The sequence below is a fragment of the Lemur catta genome, chromosome 14 (genome assembly GCF_020740605.2).
Source record: "Lemur catta isolate mLemCat1 chromosome 14, mLemCat1.pri, whole genome shotgun sequence".
NCBI lineage: Eukaryota > Metazoa > Chordata > Mammalia > Primates > Lemuridae > Lemur > Lemur catta.
This window is the reverse complement of record NC_059141.1, coordinates 33,670,471-33,694,926: the sequence shown is the minus strand read 5'-3', so window position 1 is coordinate 33,694,926 and position 24,456 is coordinate 33,670,471. Positions and strand designations below refer to the sequence as shown.

The window sequence follows — 24,456 nt, the reverse complement described above, 5'->3', positions numbered from 1 at the left end:
AAGAAAGTGGAGTGAAATATTTGAAGTATTGAGAGGAAAAGGCCAGCCAACCTGCCCTGAAGAAAATGGAAAGTTCTTTAGGCACAATGAAAATGTAGGTTAGAAGCTTGGATCTACATAAACAAAACAAGAGCATCAAAGAAATAAATGAAATGCAAACAAAATCTCTTCTTTTAATTGATCTAAAAGATAGTTGCTTGTTTAAAGTAAAACTACTAACAATGTGATTACAGCATATGGGTGAGATGAATGACAGCAATGTCACAAGGGCAGAAATGAGGAATTGGGAATACATTGATATAAAACACTTGCATCACACTTAAAGATAGGTTTAGATTAGGAAAAAATGTGTATTATAAACTCTATAGCAACCATTAAGAAGTTTTTAAAAAGTGTATCTGGTATGTAGGAGATAAAATGGAATCATAAAATGCTCAAAACTAGAGGAAGACAGAAAAAGGGTGAAGAGAACAAATGCAACAAATGGATGAGTAGATATTCATTCAATTACATCAACTGTCATTTTAAACGTGACAGGTTCTTTTTTTTGAGACAGAGTCTCACTATGTTGCTCAGGCTAGAGTGCCGTGGCGTCAACCTAGCTCACAGCAACCTCAAACTCCTGGGCTCAAGCAATCCTCCTGCCTCAGCCTCCTGAGTAGCTGGGACTACAGGCATGCACCACCATGCCTGGCCAATTTTTTCTATATATATTTTTAGCTGTCCATATAATTTCTATTTTTAGTAGAAATGGGGTCTCACTCTTGCTCAGGATGGTCTCCAACTCCTGAGCTCAAACAATCCACCCGCCTCAGCCTCCCAGAGTGCTAGGATTACAGGTGTGAGCCACCGCACCCGGCCCAGGTCCTTCTGATGGCAAGGATCACTTAACTTCCTTCTGACTTGCATTCTGAACTAGAAGATAAAGTATTTCAGGTGCCAATAAATAGAACATCAAGTAAACAGTTTTGATTTGTTCAAAGCAAGTCTCTTTACCAGAGGAGAAACAGATAAAAGATATCAATATCTAGGGATCCAAGCAGCAAGTTTCCCAGTTAATTCAAAACCTGGTTGACTTTTTGTACATCGGTGGTCAAATTAAGGTTGGCATGCATTCTCATCTTACATGGCATTTATTACGTTTATGAGATATATAATACTTATCAAATTATCAATTTTAGTATGTGCCTGGGACAGAAAACACAGCAATTAGGGAACTGCAAAAGTCTCCTGTCACACCTCAGGGTGTGAATTTCTTGCCACTCAGTCCAAAGTCAGAGTCATTCTACTTAGCTTTACTATCATAGGCAGAGATTTCTCTCACTGCATACTTACTGAAGAGTTTATGAAAGCACACAGTATTGGTGGGGGTGGGGGAAGGGTAGAAACTTGAACTCTCATAGGATTTTCACTACTTACCAATTTCAAGTTAATATATCTGAGTCACCTTGGTTGGTGTTAGGTAGACAGCAAGAAATCTCTGGCCCCTCCTGGGGACAAAGGCAGGCACCGGAGCAATTGCTACATCTGGGGAGGAGGGAATGCCCTACGAATCTACCAATCAGAACTTAGCACACCTACTGCAAAAGAATGCAGAGGATTCTCTAGCCCATGGGCCAAGCAGCACAGGTACAATGGGGTCCGGAAGGTGATCTAGGACAACCTAAGGCTAGTTACCATATCAGTAGCTTCAATCTACATTGCGGTTCACCCTCCCAAATGGGCTTTCAGAGAGGCTCATGGGAGATCCGCATGCCATAGTAAGACTCAGGTCATATAACTCTCAACTGTCCATCAAAGTGGCTGGAGGGTGACTCTGAAAAATAAGGAGGGCCCAATCCAGACACTATAAAACAACACCCCAGACCATACCCAAGGCCTTTTTTCTTACAAGGGGTCCATTCATCATCCGTGTTAAATGAATCCTGCTCTTGCTCCATAATCTTATCTTTCTCCCCTCCATAAACCTTGTTATGTGCTTACCTTACTTTCAGGGTGACTGGCCATTCTCTGGGCAAGAGCACACCAAGGACCAACATTGTCAGACTGCTGACCCAACAAAAATACATTTTAAGGAATTGCATGGGGGGAAAAAAACACCAGATAATTACTGAAAATCCCACATCAAACATACAATGTCAGTGAAGAAATTCCAAAACCCATTTTCTATCTTGCTTTAATAATTCACATACGGCTTTTGTGAAGAATGTAAACACACTAGAAATAATAGCCATTTATTTTAAGTATCAGTTTTTATTAAAAAGTGCATTTTGATTAATTTATGATCTAGGTAAGCTGTAAGATATCAGTATATTCTCTGGAATAATAACTTTACAAAGATTTAAAACAAACAAAATTTTAAAAGCCTTTTTATTTCCTTCACCATTATTGTTTTACAATACAAATATCACCTTGTGAATACACAAAAAAACCCTACGGAAGATAATTCTGCTGCACGTAAAATACAGGATGGATATATATACTTCTTCATTCTTAAAAAACTATTTTGTTCTCCACGTTGGCAAGTATAGAATAGAATACTTCCCCGAACATACATATGTTAGGAGTAAAACTTAGAGTTACATGCAGTTTCTGCACAAATATATTTTAAAGAAATAGATCTCTTTTTTGTTGGTCATCAACAAAATTGTCATGAGAGTATGGATAACTAATTCATAGCTTTCAAGTTTTAGGTAAGTGATCATTTTCAAAACTCTCTTTTAAAAAAAGATATTCATGGCTGTTTTCATTGAGTAGTTAAAATTGAACTACCAAATAGACGATAAAATAATTTTAAGTGGTACATGTCATTGCTACCTGTTCACAATATGTGAACAGGCTCTGACTCTCCAATTAACATCCCCATTCTTCAGTTCACTGCAACTTTAAAACCGTCCACAGTCTTCTGATTTAATTTAGCTATAAATGCAAAATTGAGTAGTGTATACATACATTTATATTTTCAAGGAATACTTTATTTTAAATAAAAACATTTAAGATTGCCTACTGACCATACAATCAAGACAAGAAAGGCACTAGAAACATAGACAAATTTCTCTCCCAAGATGCATTTTTAAATTTTAACTCTCTTCTCTCTGACATGTAAAAATCTTTAAATTTGGTTTCATAACATCATTTTGAAAAATAAAGTTAGGAAATACTTAGAAAATCACTTTATAACAGAATCTTTTTTTTTTTTTGCACTTTTTGACACACCGTCTCTGCTGATTTTACAAAACGCAAAGTTACCAAACCTTTCTGTGTCTGTCATTTTTATTTGAATATCGGTGCAACAGGTAGAAAGATTTCAGAATCAAACCCCATTCAGGTACTTAGAAACCTTCATAGAGACATTTGCTAGAAAATGGCTTACAGCCCAATCTTTGGGGCAAGAGATATGAAAAGTATGTTTTCCCAAGAAAATAATACGCTTTATTTCCAGATGTGACTGGAAAGACCAGAACTTATGATATAAAAGCTTACATTTATGCTGTTGCATCATATACAAAGGAACATGGTGGTCGCAGGTTATGTAAATCCCAAACTTATGAACAGGAAATGTGTACAGTGCATGATAGGTTAAATTTTTCTTTATTGTTGTCCAACTCAGGTCCTTTGGAGAGAAAAAAAGATCACAGTGCTGACCAGGTAACTCAATAGGTTAAGTCAAGGTAATCATTGAAAGATAATAGGACTAGGGAGGTGTTTATTTTATGGCATCTTCTCTCATGGAGTTCTTAGCACTTCGGACAATTCGTCTTTCCCCCACTTTGTACAGCTGTTATGTGTCGTTCACCAGCCGGCTGTATTTAACTTGCCTACCGAGGTGGACGACTGGCCAGGGGAAAGGCCAATGGTAAGATCGAGGTACAATTCCTTGGACATTCTTTTCAAAGTACTGAAATGGCCTGTACCACCACACCCTGGCCAGGAGGTTCATCTGGGAAGCTTCCTTTAGCACCTGAGACAACAAAGAAACGTACAAACTTTTCTCACAATCTTTCACTTTAAGTTCAAATACTTCTCACGTTAAAATTCCCAAAGGTCCCCAGACGGGCCCCACGCCCAGCTTCTCTCTCACAGCACCATCCTGCACTCTGCACTCCTCTGCACACTGGGCCGCACCTCAGTAGAAAAACCACCCCGGTTCTGGGAGGAAGGGAGAACTGTAGCTCACTTGCCTCTTGCCTATCAATAAATACCTTGGTTAGCTCTTCAGTTACTCTTTTGCACTAAAAATGGAAAAACTTAATTAAATGTTGTTAAGCAGTAAGCTGGTGATGGGCCCGAGGCAGGGAGAAGAGGGTAGAAAAGCAAATCAAGCAATGGGGGGACGGACGCAGGTTTTCCATGGATAACAAGAGTGTGACACCTGTTCTAGAAGGAAGCAATCTCCTATGTCATTGTATTCACATACTTTTCATCTTGATTCTGAGGAGGATCAATGTCACAAAAGACAACAAAACCTTAGCTGAGTACCCCTTAGACAGAGAAGCTCAAGACATCCATGCATTCCATTCCTACTCCCCCCATCCCTCCACCACCCAAACCAGCACTGCCAAGCCAGGGGCAACAGAAGCCAGAATCAAATGGGAGCAAAACTCACTTGCTGATTGGCCATAGTGTGATACCACCAGAAGAGTCTCGTGGTGATGTAATATGCCACCACCACGTCCACAGTGTAGTGGTCATGCGCTAAGAGAATACAGAAGATTCCAACTACGCTGAGAAGCCAGCAAATCCAGTGATACCACCAGAGCCGTCGAGGGGAATCTGAAAAGAAAAGAAATTGTGATATCCCATTATTCAAGTAATACTAAGGGCACGTACCCATGCCTCTAATACTGCTTCTGAATCAGTTACCTTTGGTCTTTCTCTCTGAAAATAGATCTCTTGGGCTAGCAAATCTAAGGGCTTTTGCTTATCTGTAACCAAGGTTAAAATAGAAACAATTTTTTATGAAGTGATTATACCAGCAATAGTAATTCACATTTAGTGATTACCTGATTCATACAATCATAACCACAGTTTAAAAGATGAATCTAATCAAATAAGGATAGGTTAATGCAATATGCTCCATTTAAAAAAAACTGTCCATTGACATTTAATTAAATTTTCTTATAGCTAATCTGGGTTAGTGTTCTATACAAAAATCAATACCTATTAGTCCAAAGACCCTTACATAAGGATTAAGCAGTTATAATTGACATATCTGTCTTATTTGCTTTCCAAGTTCTGCAAATAAGATTAGTACACACTAATCTGAAAGTCTTTGGGATTTCCACTTCTCAAATACAAATAGTTTTCTTTTGAATCCAAATGCCTGAGAATTCTAGTTCAAGTGCTTCCCCAAAGGTAGGACAGTGTCAGATAAACACTTGTCTGTACGCTCATTTGGGAAATCGCCCAAGGGAAACATGAAAATCCCTATTACTGCAGGCCTTTCTGCCTTGCATTCTCAGTGAATAGAAATTCACAGGGTCTGAAATTCTAGGCAAAACATTTGAATGTGATCTACCCCTCCCACATCATTTGGGAAGTTTCAGGCTTTTAATGAATTCTCAAGGGGTCCAAGAATCAGTCATTCATTCAACCAACATTCATTGAGCATCTTACATGCCTGGGACAGGCACGGCTCTAGCACCTGGATCAATGAACAAAACGGGCAAAGAGCTTGTCTTCGTGGAGAGATCCCTTCCAGTAGGGAAGAGAGACAAGAGACAATAATTGGAATACATAAGGAAATTATACACTATGTTAGGTGTCAAAGGATACAGAAAAAAAAAAAAAATATATATATATAGTCATTAAATATGAAATGTCCAATTTCATATCAATAGTTTATGTCTTAAATAAGCAGTACAATTAATCAAAGTATGTACCTAAACTATCAGCACAGTTTTGTCATGTTAATGATAGCTTGTTTACGTCAACAGCGAAGAAGTTTAGAGAGTGAACAGCTTGTTGAGAATTGAATATTTTTCCTTGTAAGAAGTGGCCCAAAGTCTGGGAGAAGTGGTAGCCAGTTGGTGCAAGGTCTGGTGAATGCAGTAGATGATAGAGAGTTTCTAAGTCCAGCCTCTGCAGTTTGAACAGTGTTATTTGTGGGACATGTGGTTGAACATTCGTCTTGTAAGACGATTGGCCTGTCTCTAGTGACCAATCTCGGCTGCTTAATTGCAAGCATCCTCATCATTTCATCCACTGATTGTAGTAGACATCTGCTGTAATCGATTGACCAGGTTTCATGAAGCTGTAGTGGATAATACCAGTGCTGGACCACCAAACAGACATCATTAGCTTTTTTTGATGAATATTCGGTTTTGGACTATGCTTTGGCACTTCATCTTTAGCCAACCATTGTGCCGAATGCTTGCCATTGTCAAAACGAATCCATTTTTCATCACATGTAACAATACACCGTAGAAATGGTTAGTCTTTATGTCATGACAGCAAAGAAAGGCAAGTTTTGAGACAATTTTTTTTGATGCTTGTTTAATTTATGTGGTCCCCATCCATCCAGCTTTTTTATCTTGCCAATTTGTTTTAAATGGCCTAATATTGTTGGTATAGTAACATCAAACTTTGTTGTTAATTTACACGTAGGGCTGAGATGGATTTGCTTCTACTACAGCTCTGAGCTCATTATTATTCACCTTGGTCTCATGTTACCCACGTGGCTCATTTTTAAGATTCAAATCACCAGAATGGAACTTTCCAAACCGTTGATGTACTGTGTGTTCATTAGTCACATCTTTTTCAAACACTTTGTTGATTTTGAGCTTTCTGCACGATGAAACTCATATTTGAAAATAACAAATTTTTGACTTACCTGTGGTCTTACAAAAATTGTTGAAAAAAAACTTCGAAAGATAATCACAAGTCAAACTGTGTATTTGAAAGACTGAGGATGCACCTTCACAATAAAAATAAGACAAGCAGCATCAAAGCGAAATGACGGGATATCAACTGCTGAACTCAGTACTTAAGGAAATCAGACATTTCATAGTTGATGATTTATAAAAAATATGAGCTGGATAAGGGGGAGAAGGAGCAGAGGGGGTGAAGGGCAGTTTATAATTTTAAATGGCAGTTAGTGTAGAAATATATCCTAACAATAATTGTATTTGATGCCTTAACAATACAAGTAGCAGCTACCATTCATTCTCTGTGCAACTCCATTAGTGCCCAGAGATGCCATCCATTTTAATTTTAATTTTTATAACCTCTTCCCCACTGTAAAGTAGATATCAATATCTCAATCTAAAGATGAGAAAACTAAAACTTAGAGATGTTAAAGGTTTTCCTCAGGGTCACAGAGCTAGTAAGTGACAGCACCAGGATTCAAAATCAGAGTTTTGTGACCTTAATGCCTCTATGTTTCCCCATATAGCACACGACCTTATCATCACAGATAAGCCTTGATCCCATTAAAGGATTTCAGGTATCGACCAGCAGGGGGCAGGCTGCTGACATCTGGCCTACATGGGGCCCGCTTTCTACACCCAGTTAGTTATATCCTGGTACAAGCGCTAGACATACCCTTAAGATTCTGAATACACATTGCTAGAATGCACTATATTTGGTCACATACGAAGCATAAGCAGAAGAACATCCCTTCTCTCTTTTCTATCTCAATGCCCTAAAGTGCAACTTTTCCTCCCTTCCAGTACTCCCTTATCTTAGTTCGGGGGTGGAGAACCTGCCACCTTAATTAAGGCCATAGGTGGCCTTCTAGGTCCTTAAGTGTGACCTTTTGACTGAATCCAAATTTTACAGAACAAATCCTTTTATTTTTATTAATATATTTTTGTCTTTTATATTTTTATTTTTAAAATGAATGTATTTAAAATACCAAGGAACAAAATAAGTTTCAACAAAATAATCCTCCCAGATTCACCGGCACAATTATAACATTAGGAAGCCACGAGGGCTAAAGTGACGGCTGCTACGCCCATGATTTAGCTCCAGCTTCCCCCACCTGATTGGTGCTACAACCACACAACACTGGTTGGTGAGAGTTTATGGGGGTCGAGTACACCAGTCTGTTATTAGCTTTTGACGACAGTGCCCTGTGTTTCTATTTGAAGTGGAATTTGTGAATAGTTGCACAACTCAACAGTATTTTTTAATTCTGTCTGCTTAAAAGCCCATCATTTCAAAGAAGACTAAGAGAATGCTGAAGGAGGAAAACAGATTTAATAATATTGCAATATTATCTTGTTTCTGCTAAAGATAAGATGATTTGCTTGCTTTGTGATACTGCAATGTCAACATTAAAGAAATTCAATGCTCATCAGCATTACAACTCACAAGGACCACAAATACTTTAAATTTCAGGGAGAGGCATGAAAGGTTATATTGCAGAAATGAAAAGATAAAAAGCAAAAACAAAGACAATTCTTTCAAGCAGCAATAATACCTGGAAATAATGCCACACTGAAGAACTTATAAAGTAGCTTATATAATTGGAGAAAAAAAGGGAAGCCATTCAGTGATATAGAAATTTTGAAAGAATGCCTGATCGAAGTTGTAGAATGCTCAGACTCCAGTAACATTTCCAAGTACAAACAACTGCCTCTTTCAAGGAGAACCATGACTGATAGGCAGCAAGAATTAGCCTTCAACTTACCAGAACAACTTCATGAAATACTTCAAAAGGAAAATATGTATTACACAATCTCTTTGTGTGAATCAACTGATACTACTGACTCAGCGAAGGTTTTATCCTTCATTTGGGTCATAACAGATTTTCTTTTTTACGAAGAGCTACTTGCTTTGGGCACTCTTTTGAACAGAACATGGGGAATAGATATCTTCAACAACTTTCAAGATAAATGTCATGAAGTTGGACTGAATTTGGTAAATTTAGTGAGTGTATGTACAGACAGTGCACCTTCCATGACAGGAAAACATAAAGGGTTTATTGCACAGATAAAAAAAGTATGAACAGATCCAGATGCTCTCATTTCATTGTATCTTACATCAGCAGAATTTCTGTGCTAAAGCTACTATTTTAAGTGGCACTTTGTAAGAGTTGCAAATGCAACAGGGCATTGTCAGTTTCATAACATGCTAAAGTTGAATGATGTATTTGGTGTGGATTTGCCATATCATTCTAAAGTGCGTTGGCTATCACAGGGACAGGTGTTAGCCAAAATTTTATCTCTGTAAGAACAGATACATTTTATGAAGAACAGAATTGGCAATTTGAATTATTGAAAGCAGATTTCTATAGGAATGCAGCATTTCTGGGTGATATCAAATCAAAATGACTTGAATATTTCTTTGCAAGGTAAAACTAAGTCTATATATGTATGACATGTGGCAAAAACTCCAAACATTTCGGAAACTATCTTTTTTCAAAACACTTCTTCAAAAGGAAATTTCGGATGAACATTTTCCCCAGTTGCCAAAGGTCACTGATGAGCAGGATGATATATGTAAATCATTTGAAGAATATGCAGCTGTTATAGACCTATTAATTGGAGAATGCAATGAAAGCTTCACTGACTTTGAGAATCATGACATCATACTCAAATTGGCATTTCAGCCTCATCTCGGTATCACCAAGGCACTTGAAGAACTACAGATGGAATTGATTGAACTCTCGGTAGATGACATTTGAAACTCACTGATGCTAAGAAAGATCCGATTGAAATATGGAAAAATGCAGTAGAATGCCCACACCTTCGGGAACATGCTCGCAAAATGACTTCTTGCTTTTCAACCACTTATTGCCATGAATCTACATTCTCCTTCCTAACCCAAATCAAGAAGCCCTTAAGGGCCGGGTGCAGTGGCTCACGCCTGTAGTCCTAGCACTTTGGGAGGCCGAGGAGGGCGGAATGCTCAAGGGCAGGAGTTCAAGACCAGGCTGAGCAAGAGTGAGACCCCGTTTCCACTAAAAATAGAAACAAATAATATGGACAATTAAAAATATACATATAGAAAAAATTAGCCGGGCATGGTGGCGCATGCCTGTAGTCCCAGCTACTTGGGAGGCTGAGGCAGGAGGATCGCTTGAGCCCAGGAGTTTAAGGTTGCTGTGAGCTAGGCTGACACCACGGCACTCTAGCCAGGGCAACAGAGTAAAAGTCTGTCTCAAAAAAAAAGAAGCTCTTAAGGTCACAAATGACTGATACCCCATGTAGAGGATCAACTGAAACTGTGGACCTCCGGGCTGCAACCAAATATTCAAATGCTTTCCAACAAAAAGCAGACATAACAAAGTTATTAAAAGGTTAGTTAACTTTAAAAGTAACAAACAGTTTTCATTTTTTGAAATTATTAAGTATAGAGTAGTTAGATTTTTACAAAATAATGTACATTTTAAAGTATATCTAATTAAAGTTTCTTAAATTTGATTACAGCTAAGTTAATGCGGCCTTCCAACATGAAAAGGTTCTCCACTTCTTAGTTTCTCAAGACCAAAACTGGGCTTTTGCTCAGTCCACCACCTCTCTTCTCTACCCCCACAACCCATTCTGCTGACTCTCCTCTGTTCCTCTCTCAGGGCCTTCGCTTCTCTCCATCCTCGATGCCATCATGGTAGTTCATGCCACTACCATGCTTTTCCTTGATTGTGGCAGCAGCTGATCTCCTTTCTCCTGGTCTCCAATTTTGCTCCTCTCCAATCTATCCTGCAAGCTGCTGCCAGAGTGGTTTCCCTCTCTCTAAAGGACAAATAAGATGACGTCTCCTTGGTCACAATCTCTCAGTGGGCACCCCATGTCCATGAGATGGAAGTTCAGATTCCTTCTTACGGCTTAAGGCTCCCTCCATGATCTGATTCCTACCTACCTTTCTACTCTCATTGCTCATTATTACCCCAACTCTGATTCCAACCACATCAACTTCCAGGAGTACCATGTGCTCCCAAGATACCTCCAGAGGGCAAAGCGTCTCCCACCTCTGTGACACCACAGCAGCCTGGTTTTACTCAGCGTTTTTCATGGAAACTTCCTGTATAATGCTCATTAGACTGTTTCTAACAATTAAATATTGAGGACAACAGAATTTTCTCTAAGTAGAGAAATGAATAAATAATCTATGGTTCATTTATAGTACTGAAATACTAACAGCCGTTACAGTGAAATAACCAGACTCTTGTGTCTCAAAAACATAATTTGAAAGTAAAAAGTAGCAGAAGACTATATATATAGTATACCACTTATGTAAACTTAAAAGCCCCCACAAAACAATAATATACAAGTACAAAAACATGGATGGAAATGACACAGGAAAATGAGAGACGGAAGGAATGAAGAGGCTTTAATCATATATTAACATTTCCTTCTTTAAAGCATTTCCTTATTTGAAGCAAATACGGCAAAATGCTAATATACATTACATCTGACCCATGTATAGGGCTATCTGTGATATTATCTTGTCTGTGTTTCACAATAAAGTATTTCAAGTACATTTCTTAAGGGAAGTTTCCCATTTAGTGTCTGCTTTACCCATGTGTCCATGTTCTTCGTGAGGGCAGAGATGTCATCTGACCCATCACTGCACCCTCAAACCTACAGCATAATGCCACATGCTTGACAAATGACTACGGAGGCACCAATGACCTACCACCATCCACTCCGCCCTGACCTGGATTTCTGTGTTCTTACGAGATTTCCTTCTGGCTCTTTATGCAGCTGTACAACTGGCTCGTAACGCACCCTATGCACTGTGCTCCAAACTGCCCCCACCCCAAGGCTACAGCTGATGCTCCAGGAAACGAGACACCCCCTCCTCAAGAAGAGCCACTATGTCCTTCCACAAATTTCCCTGGGTGCCAGCTGCATCCCAGGGATGGTGACAAGATGAGGCTGCTGCCCCCCTGAAGCCTCCAGCCTTGCTTCAGCAGATTCCAGAAAATATGATTTATCAGGGGCCCAGAGACCATGGGGAGGTGGCAGGTGAGGAAATTATAACGCAAGCTGTTTTAAACTTACACTCTTTGATAAACAAGTAGGTGAGTGTTAGCATGACCGTGTGGCCGCTGTACAGGTAGTCCCCACACATGTTGTGGGAGCCAGTGATGGACAAGCCGCCTCCAGCAATGAGCTTCATTATTCTCCGCAGTTGGGCTTCCCAGTCTCCAAAAAGCTGGCGAGAAAAAAGTAGAGATTTATTTGCCCACGTGAAAGTGTGCTATGATTACTATTCATATCCAGAATTAAGCTTACATTAAAATCCCCACGATCAAGTTCACCCACTCAACATTTACCATTCCATGGGTAGTCTTCTGAAAATGTATGGTCCTACAGATGAATCATGTGGCTTCAGAACTTTTTTAAAGCACATTTTTGTAGATGTTTACATAACTTTTTTTTTTTTTTACTATACCAATAGAGAAAGACTACCTCTATCTGACTAGCTGAATAATCGATTTACCAGAACTGCCATTTGGAGAAAAGAAAATTTAAACCTCTAGTCTAGGAAAAATTTAGAGATGTATTTTTGCCACGTTTGGTCTAGAGGACAATTACTCTACTAACTTAGCTAGAACAGCTGGAGACTAGATAGTCAAATGCATGAATATTTTTGGTATGTAGATGTTCAGGGGCCAAATTGAAACAAGAGACATGCCTTTAATCTTCAGAAATTATGTGGGTAGTATTGGATGATTTTCCTTTTTAATGAGAGTGAAAAAATTTTATAAATTAATCTACCTGTCTATGATACAAGTTTAGGCTGGCACTAGAGTAATAAATGGCTTAAACAACTCACTCGTTGCAACTTTTATTTGCTCTGTCAAATAAAATGTTTTACAGTCTATATTTTATGCTTGTCAGCACTCTTAAAATCTCGTTGGCCAATTTAATCACCATGATCCCTTTTCAACATTTAACTGATAATAATCCAGCTTTGGGAAACATGTTTCATTATGATTTCCCTTTAAAAAAATTATCAAGATTTCTACTTAAAAGGGCAGGTTGAATACACCACACAGAAAAATATGAATTTCCAAATTCAAAGAGATTATTGAATGCCCAATACAATAGAAGAAATGGACCTACATAGCAATACATTAGTGTTGTGGAATTTTAGAAACTGGGAGCTAAGAAGAGACCCTAAGGCCTCCAGAGAGTAAAGACAAGCTTTATACGAATGAATGTTAGAATAAGACTTTTCAAACACAACACTGGAAAACAGAAAGCTTTGGGAAAATGTCTTCAAATTCTGACGGAAAACGATTTCCAACTTAGAATTCTATACCCAGCCATATTACCACTAAGCATAAACTAAGGATAAACTAAAGCCTTTTTCATATATGCAAGATTTTAAGATATTTATCACTTATATACTCTTTCCCAGGAATTACAGAGGATATGCTCTACAAAGCAAGGGAGTAAACGTGGAGAAAAGAAGAATCGGGACTTGCTAGGATGCCAAGGAAGGACAGATGAAGGACTACACAGTAGCGCCCATGTTCGGACTGGAAAGCAAACAGCCTGAATGCTCTGGAGAGGTGTTGTAAGGAGAGGGGACTAATAGAATACCCAGTGCCTCTGTGCATAGAAAACTTTTAAAGCATAACCTCTGATCCAGTTACATTGCTTCTAGGAGTCTACCTCAAGGAGAGATCCCAAATATGAAGAAAAGCTTCATGTACCAAAATCCCACTGCAACACTAGTTATGAAGGAAACGAACTGGCAGCAACCTAAATGGGAGCTGTTAAATGACTACTCCCTTCCTTGCTACTCGAAGCCTGGTCCGGGGACAGTACTAGTAAGACGGGGTTCTGCTGTAGATTCACCCTCAGGGCCTAAACTAGACCTGGTGAACCAGAATCTAAGCTGATTTAAATGCACATTAAAGTTTGAGAAGCCCTGAAAGAGGCTATAACTGCTATAATCATTAAAAAATAAGTTTACAATCATTGTGTAGTAAGATCATATCATAAATATTTTCCTTTATTAAGTAGAAAAATAGCAGATAAAATGTTTGGTATAATTATAACTGTTTTTAAAAAACTGTACTGAAAACATCTAGAATGTAACACACTCAATGTGAACAGGGTCAGCATGGAAACTAGTAGGACAGCTCCCAGTCTCTGTCCCAGGCCAGCCTCCTTTGCTTTCCTTCCTTGGAGCTCTGTCTGTCTGCATCTTGTCTGCAGCTCTGGGATTTGCGTTGCCTTTGAGTCCAGGCAGGAAACATGGGTGGAAAACAAAACAAAACAGGAAACTCAAGGGCTAGATCTTTCATACATTGCATTTTGGTTTCCTTCCTCAATCTGCTTGCTACCACTTACTTTTTTTTTTTTTTTTTTTTGAGACAGGGTCTTGCTCTGTCTTACCCAGTGGTGTCATCATAGCTTATTGCAACCTCAAACTCCTGGGCTTAAGCAATCTTCCTGCCTCAGCTTCCCGAGTAGCTGGGACTACAGGCATGCGCCACCACACCCAGCTGGTTTTTCTATTTTTTATAGAGACGGACTCTTGCTCCTGCTCAGGCTGGTCTCAAACTCCTGGCCTCAAGCAATCTTCCTGCCTTGGCCTCCCAAAGTGCTAGGATTACAGGTGTGAGCCACCGTGCCTGGCCTACCATTTACTTTTGAGTCCTCAAATAGCTGCTCCATATGTTCTGCCCAGTGTTTTCCTGGTTTTGTTCAATGGGAAAGGATGGAGTATGCTGACTCCACTGTAACTGGAGCTGGAACTTCACATGTCAGTAGCTTTTGAGTGTCCGTTTTTGAAAGCAGAGATAACTCAAGGGACACTTACATAAAAACTTGCAGTGGACACTACAAAGCTGTGATAAGAAAGTCTCATATCTACAATCCTATGTGAATTATGGTCCCCCAAGGTCATAGAAAACCAGTTTCCAATAAAAATAAAGCAATTTTCCTCAAATTCTAATGAATGGCCAAGAAATTCAGTAAATTGACCAAATCTCTTAAGCAGTACTCAAGCACAGAATAAAACTCAGAGCAGAAGGAGGGAAAGGCTTCTGAATGAGACACACCATCGGGTACATTTAGAACCAGTGAGCCTTGGTTATGAAAAAGCAGGTTTCCCTGAACAATTTTCCAATGCTGACTAACATAACGCGCTGTTGACAGTCTGTTCTCATCGCTCAGTTTGCAGATGCCGAGAGCATTTGCCTTCTCTAACTGCGTTTGCAGAGCAGGGGCATTTACTGCACTTTAGCCCCTCACTGGCAGGACAGGAGAACCGGAACTAAAACCCATCAAATAATGCTGCACAAATCAAAGGCTTTGGCATAGCTTTGATGAAAGGCTGAAAGTGAGTGGTAAGGAGAAGAAATGCAATTTAAAAGAATCCTTGACCCTCACTGACGCTGCAGCTTAGAGCAGCCCAGTAAAGTTAGCAAGGTAGATCCTATTAGTCCTAGGCCCCAGTGTCGTAGTGGGTTTGAAATCCAAGTCCTCTGGCTCCTTGTATGTAATATGGTCAAAATGACACGCTGCCTTGTGCACAGCCAGGCCCTCACAGGCTAGGTAAACCAGGAACTGGATACACATAAAGTATTACAACTTTTCCTTCAGCAGGCTAGGTACCTTGCAGAAGTAATATCATACTATTCCAACTACCATGAATAGTCAGGCAGCCCTCAAAGTACTCATTCATTCATTCATTCAAGGAATCTACCTACCAGGACAAATTATTTTGTCTTGTTCCTGAAGAACAGTCTTCCACCAAAACTGAAAGTTCATTATCAACCCTGAAATGCCAACAGAAGCTGCTCGTAAACACTCAGACCAAAGACCAGACCTGGAGAAGGAATCAAGCATCGGGAGCAGGACTGGCAGAGTCCTCATCAATCCGTGTCTCCAGAAGCCCATGAGAGTGACGTGCTACACGCCGTGGCCTCCCTCCACGTCAACTCCCCAAATGGACCAAAGCAGCAAATCCAGGCCACTTGCCAAATTTCAACTGGCACGTAGCCCTCCGTAAGTTATGATATGTCCTTTAGCCTAACCTTGCAGCCCCCACTGGGAAAGCAAGGCGTCTGAAAGTGTGATGAACGTTTCAGGTTTCACAATAGTAGTGAGACGCTCAAAGCCACCCCTTAAAATTTCTCCTGCCTCATTTTATTGTTACCTGTCTGGGCAGTTAAAAAAAAAAAAAAAAGGAGTGGTGAGGTGGCTTTACAAAATAAAACAATAGCTTTTGTTTGTATAGAGATTCCAACTTTTTTTTTTTGAGACAGTCTCGTGCTCTGTTCCCCAGGCTAGAGTGCCATGGCGTCAGCCTAGCTCACAGCAACCTCCAACTCCTGGGCTCAAGCAATCCTCTTGCCTCAGCCTCCCAAGTAGCTGGGACTACAGGCATGTGCCACCACGCCGGGCTAATTTTTTCTGTTTTTAGTAGAGATGGGGTCTTGCTCTTGCTCAGGCTGGTCTCAAACTCCTGACCTCAAGGGATCCTCCCACCTCGGCCTCCCAGAGTGTTAGGATTACAGGTGTGAGCCACCACACCAGGCCATTTGGGGGGTTCTTAAGTGAGAAAGCAATGTCTAACAGCTAACAAGTGAAATTTGGATGATTCTCCTTAAATACACAGCCCTGCAGGATTCTCATCTGTGGTTCTCTCTTGATCACTCGAGATTTTTCTGGATTCTTCCTCCATATGGTAATTGCTGTACTCCTGGAAATATATTATGCCCACCACAGCTGATCTGAGGTACAGAGATTTCACTATGCACTCCTCCTAGAACTCATATAGACAACTTTTAAAAAGAGTTTTCCCTCCTCTCAGCTCTGAAGAATTTGGCTCTCTCCATTTCTCCATTCTCAAATGTACTCATCAATTCCTACACTAAGCAGGCTGCTTTTAAGGGGGCTGGAGGTGTCTCTAGGAATTATCAGCAATAAAACACTCATCTCTACCAGCCTCTCCTTCCCTCAGCAAAAACTTTAACATTTTTTCATAGCCCCTAATAAGGAAACTTATCAAAGGCTTCATAAATCTAAAATAAAGGTCAGCTACAGATTCCCATTACCCACATTCTTATTGTCACATTAAAGTAATTCCAGTATTTCAGCCAGGGAACAGCTCCCTTTAACAGAATTACATTAGCTTTGAGTGTTGTGGGGGTGGGGTGGGGAATGCTTCAGCCTACCTGGTCAGGAAGTGAGACTCGGAAACAAAAATCGCCCCCGCCTTTTTACTTTGAACAATTCTAAATCTGAAGCATAGTAAATGAACACCCATAGACCATTCACTTAGGTTCATTAATTATCAACATTTTGCCACATTTTCTTCTCCTTTCTCTCTTTTTTTCCTGGGTCACTTGAGAGTAAGCTGAATATACAACAACCCCTCCATTCTAAACACAAAAACAAAGATATTCCCTTCCAAAATCACACTTACGAAATTTATCAATGATACAAGGCCGTCCCACTTCGTAAGTCCAGGGAGCCTCTAAGTGTCCCGTAGAGCCCCCCCTTCAGTCTCGGTTCCAATCAGAGAACACACATTGAGGTTACTTGTCATGCCCTGATAATTTCTTAGTTTACTACAGTTTTGCAGGCTTCTTTTTTCCTATGACATTGACATTTTTGTAGAGTACAGTCTAGTTTCTTTACAGAATGTCCCTCAATTTGTTTTTATCTGAATGTTAGCTTCCACTTACATTCAGGTTAAACACTGTTGGCAGGAATATTACAGAGCGATGCTACGTCCTCCTCAGGGCGTCACATGCAGAAGCATCTGATACCATTTGTCCTGCCATAGGTTTGACCGCTTGGCTATGGAAGTATCTGCTGTATTTCTCCACTAAATACACACCTTTGCCCCTTTACGACTAATAATCAATCTGTGATTTTTTAAAATTATGTAAACATTATGATCCCCAACTTTTTACCCAAAGGCTCTAGCGTCCATTGATGATTCTGAACTATAATTTCTGAATTATTACTATTGTGGTTGTAAAATGGTGATTTTCTATTTCTAAAATTTCTTTTAGTGAGGTGGAAGGATTTCCTGAGCTCAGGGGAGTTTGAGGCTGCAGGGAGCTATGACTGTACTCCAGCCTGGGAAACAGAGACCTCATCTCTAAAAAAATAAATAAATGAAAAGTAAATAAGATTTCTTTTATTAATTTTATTGTTTTATTAATAACTATTAGTTTTTTCTTTAAAGAGCTTCCTCTCACTAATCTTTAAGTGTTTTTATTGATTTATTACAATCCAATACTGTCATTATTCATTGTGATGCTCACATTGTCTCAACGTTGGCCAGTAGGAGCCCCTCAAGCAGGACCATATGGCTTTTGAATGGAACCTGCTGGTGGCCTGTCATGTCCGGGCAGCTCCAGACACCCTTCACCAGGATGAAAGCCCCACTGTCCACCCACCTGTACTCTGACACGGTGGGTACTGCTTCATGTAGAGTCACACACTGACACCTCTGAGGCTCTCTGGAATTCCCCAGGGAATGCTTTCCGACTCTGGTGGCCTCTTCACACTGGATGGCTGCTGATGTGTAGAAAATCTTCCTCACCTTCCCAGTGCCTCCCACACATGGCCCTCTCTTCCCTGGTCTAGGCCTTCCTCAGCTCTAATTCAAAAAACCATGCAAAAGCACCATCTGTCTCCCTCATGTGAAGTACCAAGAACAGGGGACTTGGCCACATTTCTTGCCTCTGCTGCTTAGTACCCATGAGACACATCAGGCAGGTCATTTAACTCCAAACCAACTGCAATTTCCTCCCACCCCCTGTTGTGAGATTAAATGAAAACAAAACATGGAGAATCATAGCTGGCACAAAACAGGTACACACAATTTGGCACCACTCTAAGTCCACTTCCCTCCCTCTCTCCCAGACACCCCACTCTCTGTATCACTGGAGAGAAATGTTTCTAAAAGACAGATGTGATCACATAATGCTACCTGCTAAAACCCTTCCTGGCTTCCTACGGCCTGCAGACAAAGCCCAACCTCCTTAAAAGGGGGTGCCAAGGCCCTGTGAACTGTGCCCACAACCTGGCTCTCGGGCTTTACCTCTGGCCACTTGGCCCATAGGATCCCATGTCCAGGCTCATCTAACTTCACCTCTTTCCCCGATTCCCTTCCATACCCTTTGTTTTCTCCATTTCCACCCAGCAAACTCCTACTCGTCCTTTTGAGACTTGGCTCAGAGGCACCTCCACAGCACAGCCAGCACTCCCAGCAGAGGTGCCACTGTCCTCTGTGCTTCCATGGCAACCGGGCTCACGTGTCTACTACAGGGAGCACCGAACAAGTCAGAAGTCACATGTCTGTCACGGCCTCTGGATGTCCGTTTGTGAGAGGAGAGCGAACTTGTCTTACACATCTGTGTACCCTCAAAATTGACCACTATACTCACATAGGGTAGGTTCTCTAGAAAGGTTTGCTCAGGAAATAAAGCAACCTGCTTGTTTATGAAATCACATCAACAATCTGGCTGCCTTCGGTGTGGGAAAGTGGTGTCTTCCTGTCGTCTTTTCAGTGAGAAAACCATTTAGAAAGGTTAGGGCTTATAAAATCAATGTAAAAATGCACATATCAAATGTTAAATGTAAGGAGAGAGGAATAATAAATAGCACCATCAGAATTATGTAAGAAAAATATGCATAAAGGATGAATATACTGAAATATTAATAGTAGAAAGGGCCATAAATGATTTTTAAAATCTTCCTCATTTTGTATTCTTTCAATGTATCTATAACGAATGCGCAGTTTCTTTAAAATAAAAAAAAAATTTTTTTAAGTGAGAGAAATAATTCAGTGCATTTCTGTTTTTTTTCTTTAATCTCTGAAAAAGGAAGAGAATTACTAGCAGTGAGAGAAAAGGAAAAGTGAAGAAGAGATTTGAGATGGGAATTGTTACTGGAAATTATATGCAAGAAAAAGGAAAAAAATAGACAGTAAATAAAAAGGAAAATTTTACTTACAATAAGAAACTGGGAGGCAAGCAGAAAATTATGTAAATCAAGCACTGACAATCAAGGTTCCACACAATTCAACAGGATGACATGAAGTTCTTTTGGTAATGGAACACAAGCCATATAGTGATAAGGTCAGCAGGAGCTAATCAGAGCATCAAACTGTGTCAGCGTGGAGGCACCTGGAAGACTCTAACTGCCACCTGGGGAAGCAGGAAAGAACTAAAGAAGGTTATAGGATCCTAAAGACCAATGAGTCTTTTGCCTTGTAAGACTGAACTCGTGCCAGAATGGGCGACCCGTTAGGCTGACGATTGCTACTACACAGCTCAGCTGCAAGTCAAACGAAGTGCTTTGATCTTTCTAATCCACGCGCTGCAGAAAAGCTGACAGTGGCAGAGGAGAGTATGAAGGCCGTTCTGCTGCTGCATTTGTATTGTATTGTTTCATTGAGCCATCAGCCTCCGATGTCACCCAGACATCACCCTGTCCGAAAGTGGCCTGTGTTCACACGTGTTCACGGCAAAAATAAAAAAACAAACATACTTTTCAAGTTCAAGAGAATCATTTCATTGAAAACTCCATGTCAGATTAATGCATTAGCCAGCTAAGTGCCCCTGCGGTTAACATAATCTTTCTCTTCTCAAAGGTTTTCAAATCTAAGGTCACCATGGAGACCATAAAACACACCCAAATATGCATCTCAGTTGACTGCTTAGTCACCAACAGATTAACTCCGATTACTAAAGTGAGAATTGAAAATGTGTAAGTTATTTCTTCTCTTCCATTAGGATTAGGCTGTCTATGGGGACTAAGGTAGGTGGTCTTTTTTTTTTTTAAGAGTTTGCTAAAACTCTTAGAAAAACTTTCCTACAGGAAGCTTAGAACACCAAAGAATTCTCAGGTGTTTCAGCCCTTTTTTCTTAGGAAAAAAAAAAAGGAATTATACAATAAAGAGTTGGGAAAAAGAAGAGAAGAGGTTGTTTTCAGGTTAAAACACATGCTCCTAAGAGAAAATCTGGGATGAGATTAACATGGGCTGATCAAGGTGTCCAAAACTTGGCGGCCTCTAGTTTAAGCCCTGTACATGGACACACTGGGATATGGAAGAAGAGCTTCCGAGAAATTGGTAATCTAGTAATGAAACACACCTACTTCCCTTTCCACTCCCTTTTCCCAGTGTCTTACCATTCTTGCAGCAAGGTTTGCTGGGAAGTCTGCTTTTGTTCCCAACTCGATCACCTCACAGGATGATTATTTCTCCAAGCTGTCACATTTTATGAACCAAAGAGTACACGGCCATCAAATGAATGAGTAAGACCAATTTTCATAATTACTGCTGCATACTTGTTGGGACATTTTTCTTAGAAACTGGACATTTTGAGTGTTGGCATTAACGGAAACATTAAGTACAATTATGGGGTTTAATGTGATGTTAGAACCAAGTTTAAGTTCATATGAGTATGTTAAACAGGAAGTTAATGTACTCTAAAGCTCAACTCTCCCTAGAGTTTAGTGATGACTAACTAACTGTAAGAGTATCCACCAACTGACAGGGCTTAACTGGTGTCTCAAATCACAGAATATCTGATAATATCTGATTCTGGAGGCATTGTACTTTCTATATCCTGTCTCTGGGCCTTCTCTTCCATACCCATAGCTTTAACCACTACCCAGAATATGATGATTCACAAGTATTTATTTTCTAGCTCTGTTTTTTCTCAACTTTATACCTACATTGCTAACTGTCCTGGATACCACTACTTAGATACCTCACAGGTATCTCAAACTCTATGTGTTTAATCCAAACTCATTAACTCCCTTTTTCTCCCCACCTTGTAATTATCCCAGTGGTAAAATCCAGTCTTTCAAATCTTTCCCTTCTATTCTCCTTCCCTACATGAAATCTATTACCGAGTTGCATCGATTTGGCCTCTTAAATATTGCTCAAACCCGTTTCTTCCTATCATTAGGGCCAGAGTAGCTTAGCTTGAGGCCCTTATTACAGCATTTATTACATAAGGTACAAGTTTAGACTAGCTGATTTTAAGGTGCTTTTCACAAAGTCAAGGATTAGCTCTACATGTACCTAAAACACGGTAGGTACTTAATTCATGTTTGTTAAATCAATTCTCACTGGATAAATACAAGTCTAGGGGTGGAAGGATGATGACAACACCAAGTTCTCTTCTTATTTCCGTATGGCACTTTACGTTGAAAGAGCCCCTATATATTGTCTCCTTTCCCACCCATGACTCCTTAAAACAGATACAGAAAGCGTCATTAGCTCTGTTTTGCCGATAAAGGAACTGAGGCCCTGAGAAGTTAAATGATCTGCCCAGTGCATGTGCCACACAGCTAGTAAGTGGCTGTACAAGACTGCCTTCACCCTGACCTCCGTGTTCTTTCCACTACCAGGTAAGTTTGTATTTTTACAGGGGTAATACGTTCCCCCTCTGTACAATGGTTGAGAGAGAAGCTGATGACGATTTGGTGGCAATGATGTTCAGACATCAGATAGAACATTAGACTGTGTGACCTTTAATAAGGTTCTTCTGAATTCTGATTCCCTTAGCCCTGGGTGGCTCTAGAGGGGCAGAGCTGTCATCTGAGGTCTCCCTAGCACCACCTTCTCTCCCTTCCACACTGGTCCTCAGCACAGCCTCCCAGCTCTGGCCTGACCACTGAATTCCTCAAGCTTTATCTGCCATCCGCAGGGCAGCACCAAGCCTTCAAGGCCTTTCCTAGCTCTCACATTTAGCTTCAGAAATCTTTCTGTCCTACCTAGGAAGAGTTCTTGCCAAAACAGTTAAAACTGAATCCAAGTCTCCAGAATCAATTTTCTACTCAGAGGAAATGTGGAAGAAAGAGGAACAAGCTGATACCACAGAAACAGAGAAATCCAGAACATGGTGGGATAGTTCACAGGACAACTAATCTGGCAGGGAAGAATTGAACCAGGACAACTGATCTGATCTCCACGAGCTACTGGCAGTGGGGAAAAAGGGGAGAAAGGAGTGCTCTGGAATTACAGACCTGACACAGACAGAACAAGCAAATGTGATACATAGACTTTAGATCTTAATTTGTACAAACCAACCATAAAAAGGGGGGGCACTTTAAGACAATCAGGATACTCTGTGAAGTGGTAACTGCCAATATCAAAGAATTACTGTCAATTTTGCTAAAAACCAACAGTATTATGGTTATACAATAAAATGTCCACAATTTCTAGATGCATACTAAAGTATATAGTGATGAAATGACACTGTCTGGGATTTGTTTTAAAATACTTCAAAAAGGAAAAAAAAAGAGATGAAACAAATGTAGCACATCTTGATAATTATTGAATCTGGGTGTTATATGAGAGCTCCTTATACTAGTTGAGATACATTTGAAAATTTTCAGAATAAAAAATTGTATTCTGAATCCTTTCTTCCAAGAGTCCTATTCTATATAAAAATAGTAATTAGATTTAACAAGTTTAAACTGATAATTTTTGCTAAGGTGTGCTAATAATTCACACCCTACAGTTTAAGATTCTAGCTCCCAGAAAATCATCACAGAATGATGGCCCTAGTTGGAATTCTCTGGCAACATAGTAAATGAGCAACATGTTTTGAGTTTGGTTTTTGTGAACAGTTTCTGCTATTACCTCTCTGCCTTTACAAACCCACAAGCTATTCTTAGCCACAGGATCTTGGTTAGATATGTTGATGACTCAAGCTGATCCTATAAGTATCGATGGCTTACCAAGTCTGGAATTGCCAGTAACTGCGTGGAGCTGCAGAAATCCTCAAGAAGAAACAAAGCTAGAACCAGAGTAGGGAGAAAGTACATAGTATAGCCCCTTAATGTTGGATACATCTTAAACCTGCGCTCAGCCAAAACCCATATTTACCCACTTCTTGGTAGCAAAATTTCCCAATACACAGGCTTTTATGAGGAGTGGAACTAAACTTACGTGAATGTCCTGAACTGTCACTTTACTACTTAAAACAGGCTGCTTATCAAGTTAGCCTCCCAGCAAGAGTCCACGTCACTGGCTTCTCAATGATACCTAGGTATTTCTTATAACTCAGGAGCTGAAGGCAAGTGCTTGAGAGCTTTTACAAGAATAAAAAAAGATGTGAGGGTGGCCTGTTTGGAAGGGCAAGGAGAATGCAGGGAGGCAAGACTGCCGATTGAGAGGAGTAAAAGGCTGGGAACACTCATTCTGTATGACAGCTTTTCTTTCCAGAGTTAAGGAAGTAGTATATAGCAAAAAGTAGAAAAAGTCAAATAAGAAACTAGCTACCTCTATGGCCATGGGGGACCACAGTATTCATCAAACTAAAGGGATTCAAAATTTAATATGATAAAGACACCATTTTAAAAATCCAAAGTGAATTTTTCAGCCCTTTTTCCAAAGGTTCCATCAGAGATAATGTGTCCTCTGGAAGAAACAGAAAGCACAAAGGGATGAGACTGAAAGTGTTACTCTGTTTCATCAGCACGGGCGCAATGCAAAAAATGGTCTGAAATCCATCACACTGTTTCATGTCTTCTCCTACCAGAATCAAGGAGAGAAATTAGCCTC

At 40.1% G+C, this 24,456-nt stretch overlaps 1 protein-coding gene across 7 annotated transcripts in view; it reads right to left on the bottom strand.

Moving 5' to 3' along the window:
• Nucleotides 1–2,233: 2,233 nt before the first annotated feature.
• SGMS1 (sphingomyelin synthase 1) overlaps nucleotides 2,234–24,456 on the bottom strand; it is a 280,335-nt gene continuing 258,112 nt past the window's right edge. For all 7 annotated transcript variants that reach the window (XM_045569229.1, XM_045569232.1, XM_045569231.1 and 4 more), the window contains 3 exons: nucleotides 11,949–12,102; nucleotides 4,607–4,773; nucleotides 2,234–3,961 (listed from right to left, as the gene is read on the bottom strand). In XM_045569229.1, the coding sequence (XP_045425185.1) occupies nucleotides 3,782–3,961; nucleotides 4,607–4,773; nucleotides 11,949–12,102 (501 nt within the window). In that variant the 3' untranslated portion in view covers nucleotides 2,234–3,781. The remainder of the gene's footprint in view (nucleotides 3,962–4,606; nucleotides 4,774–11,948; nucleotides 12,103–24,456) is intronic.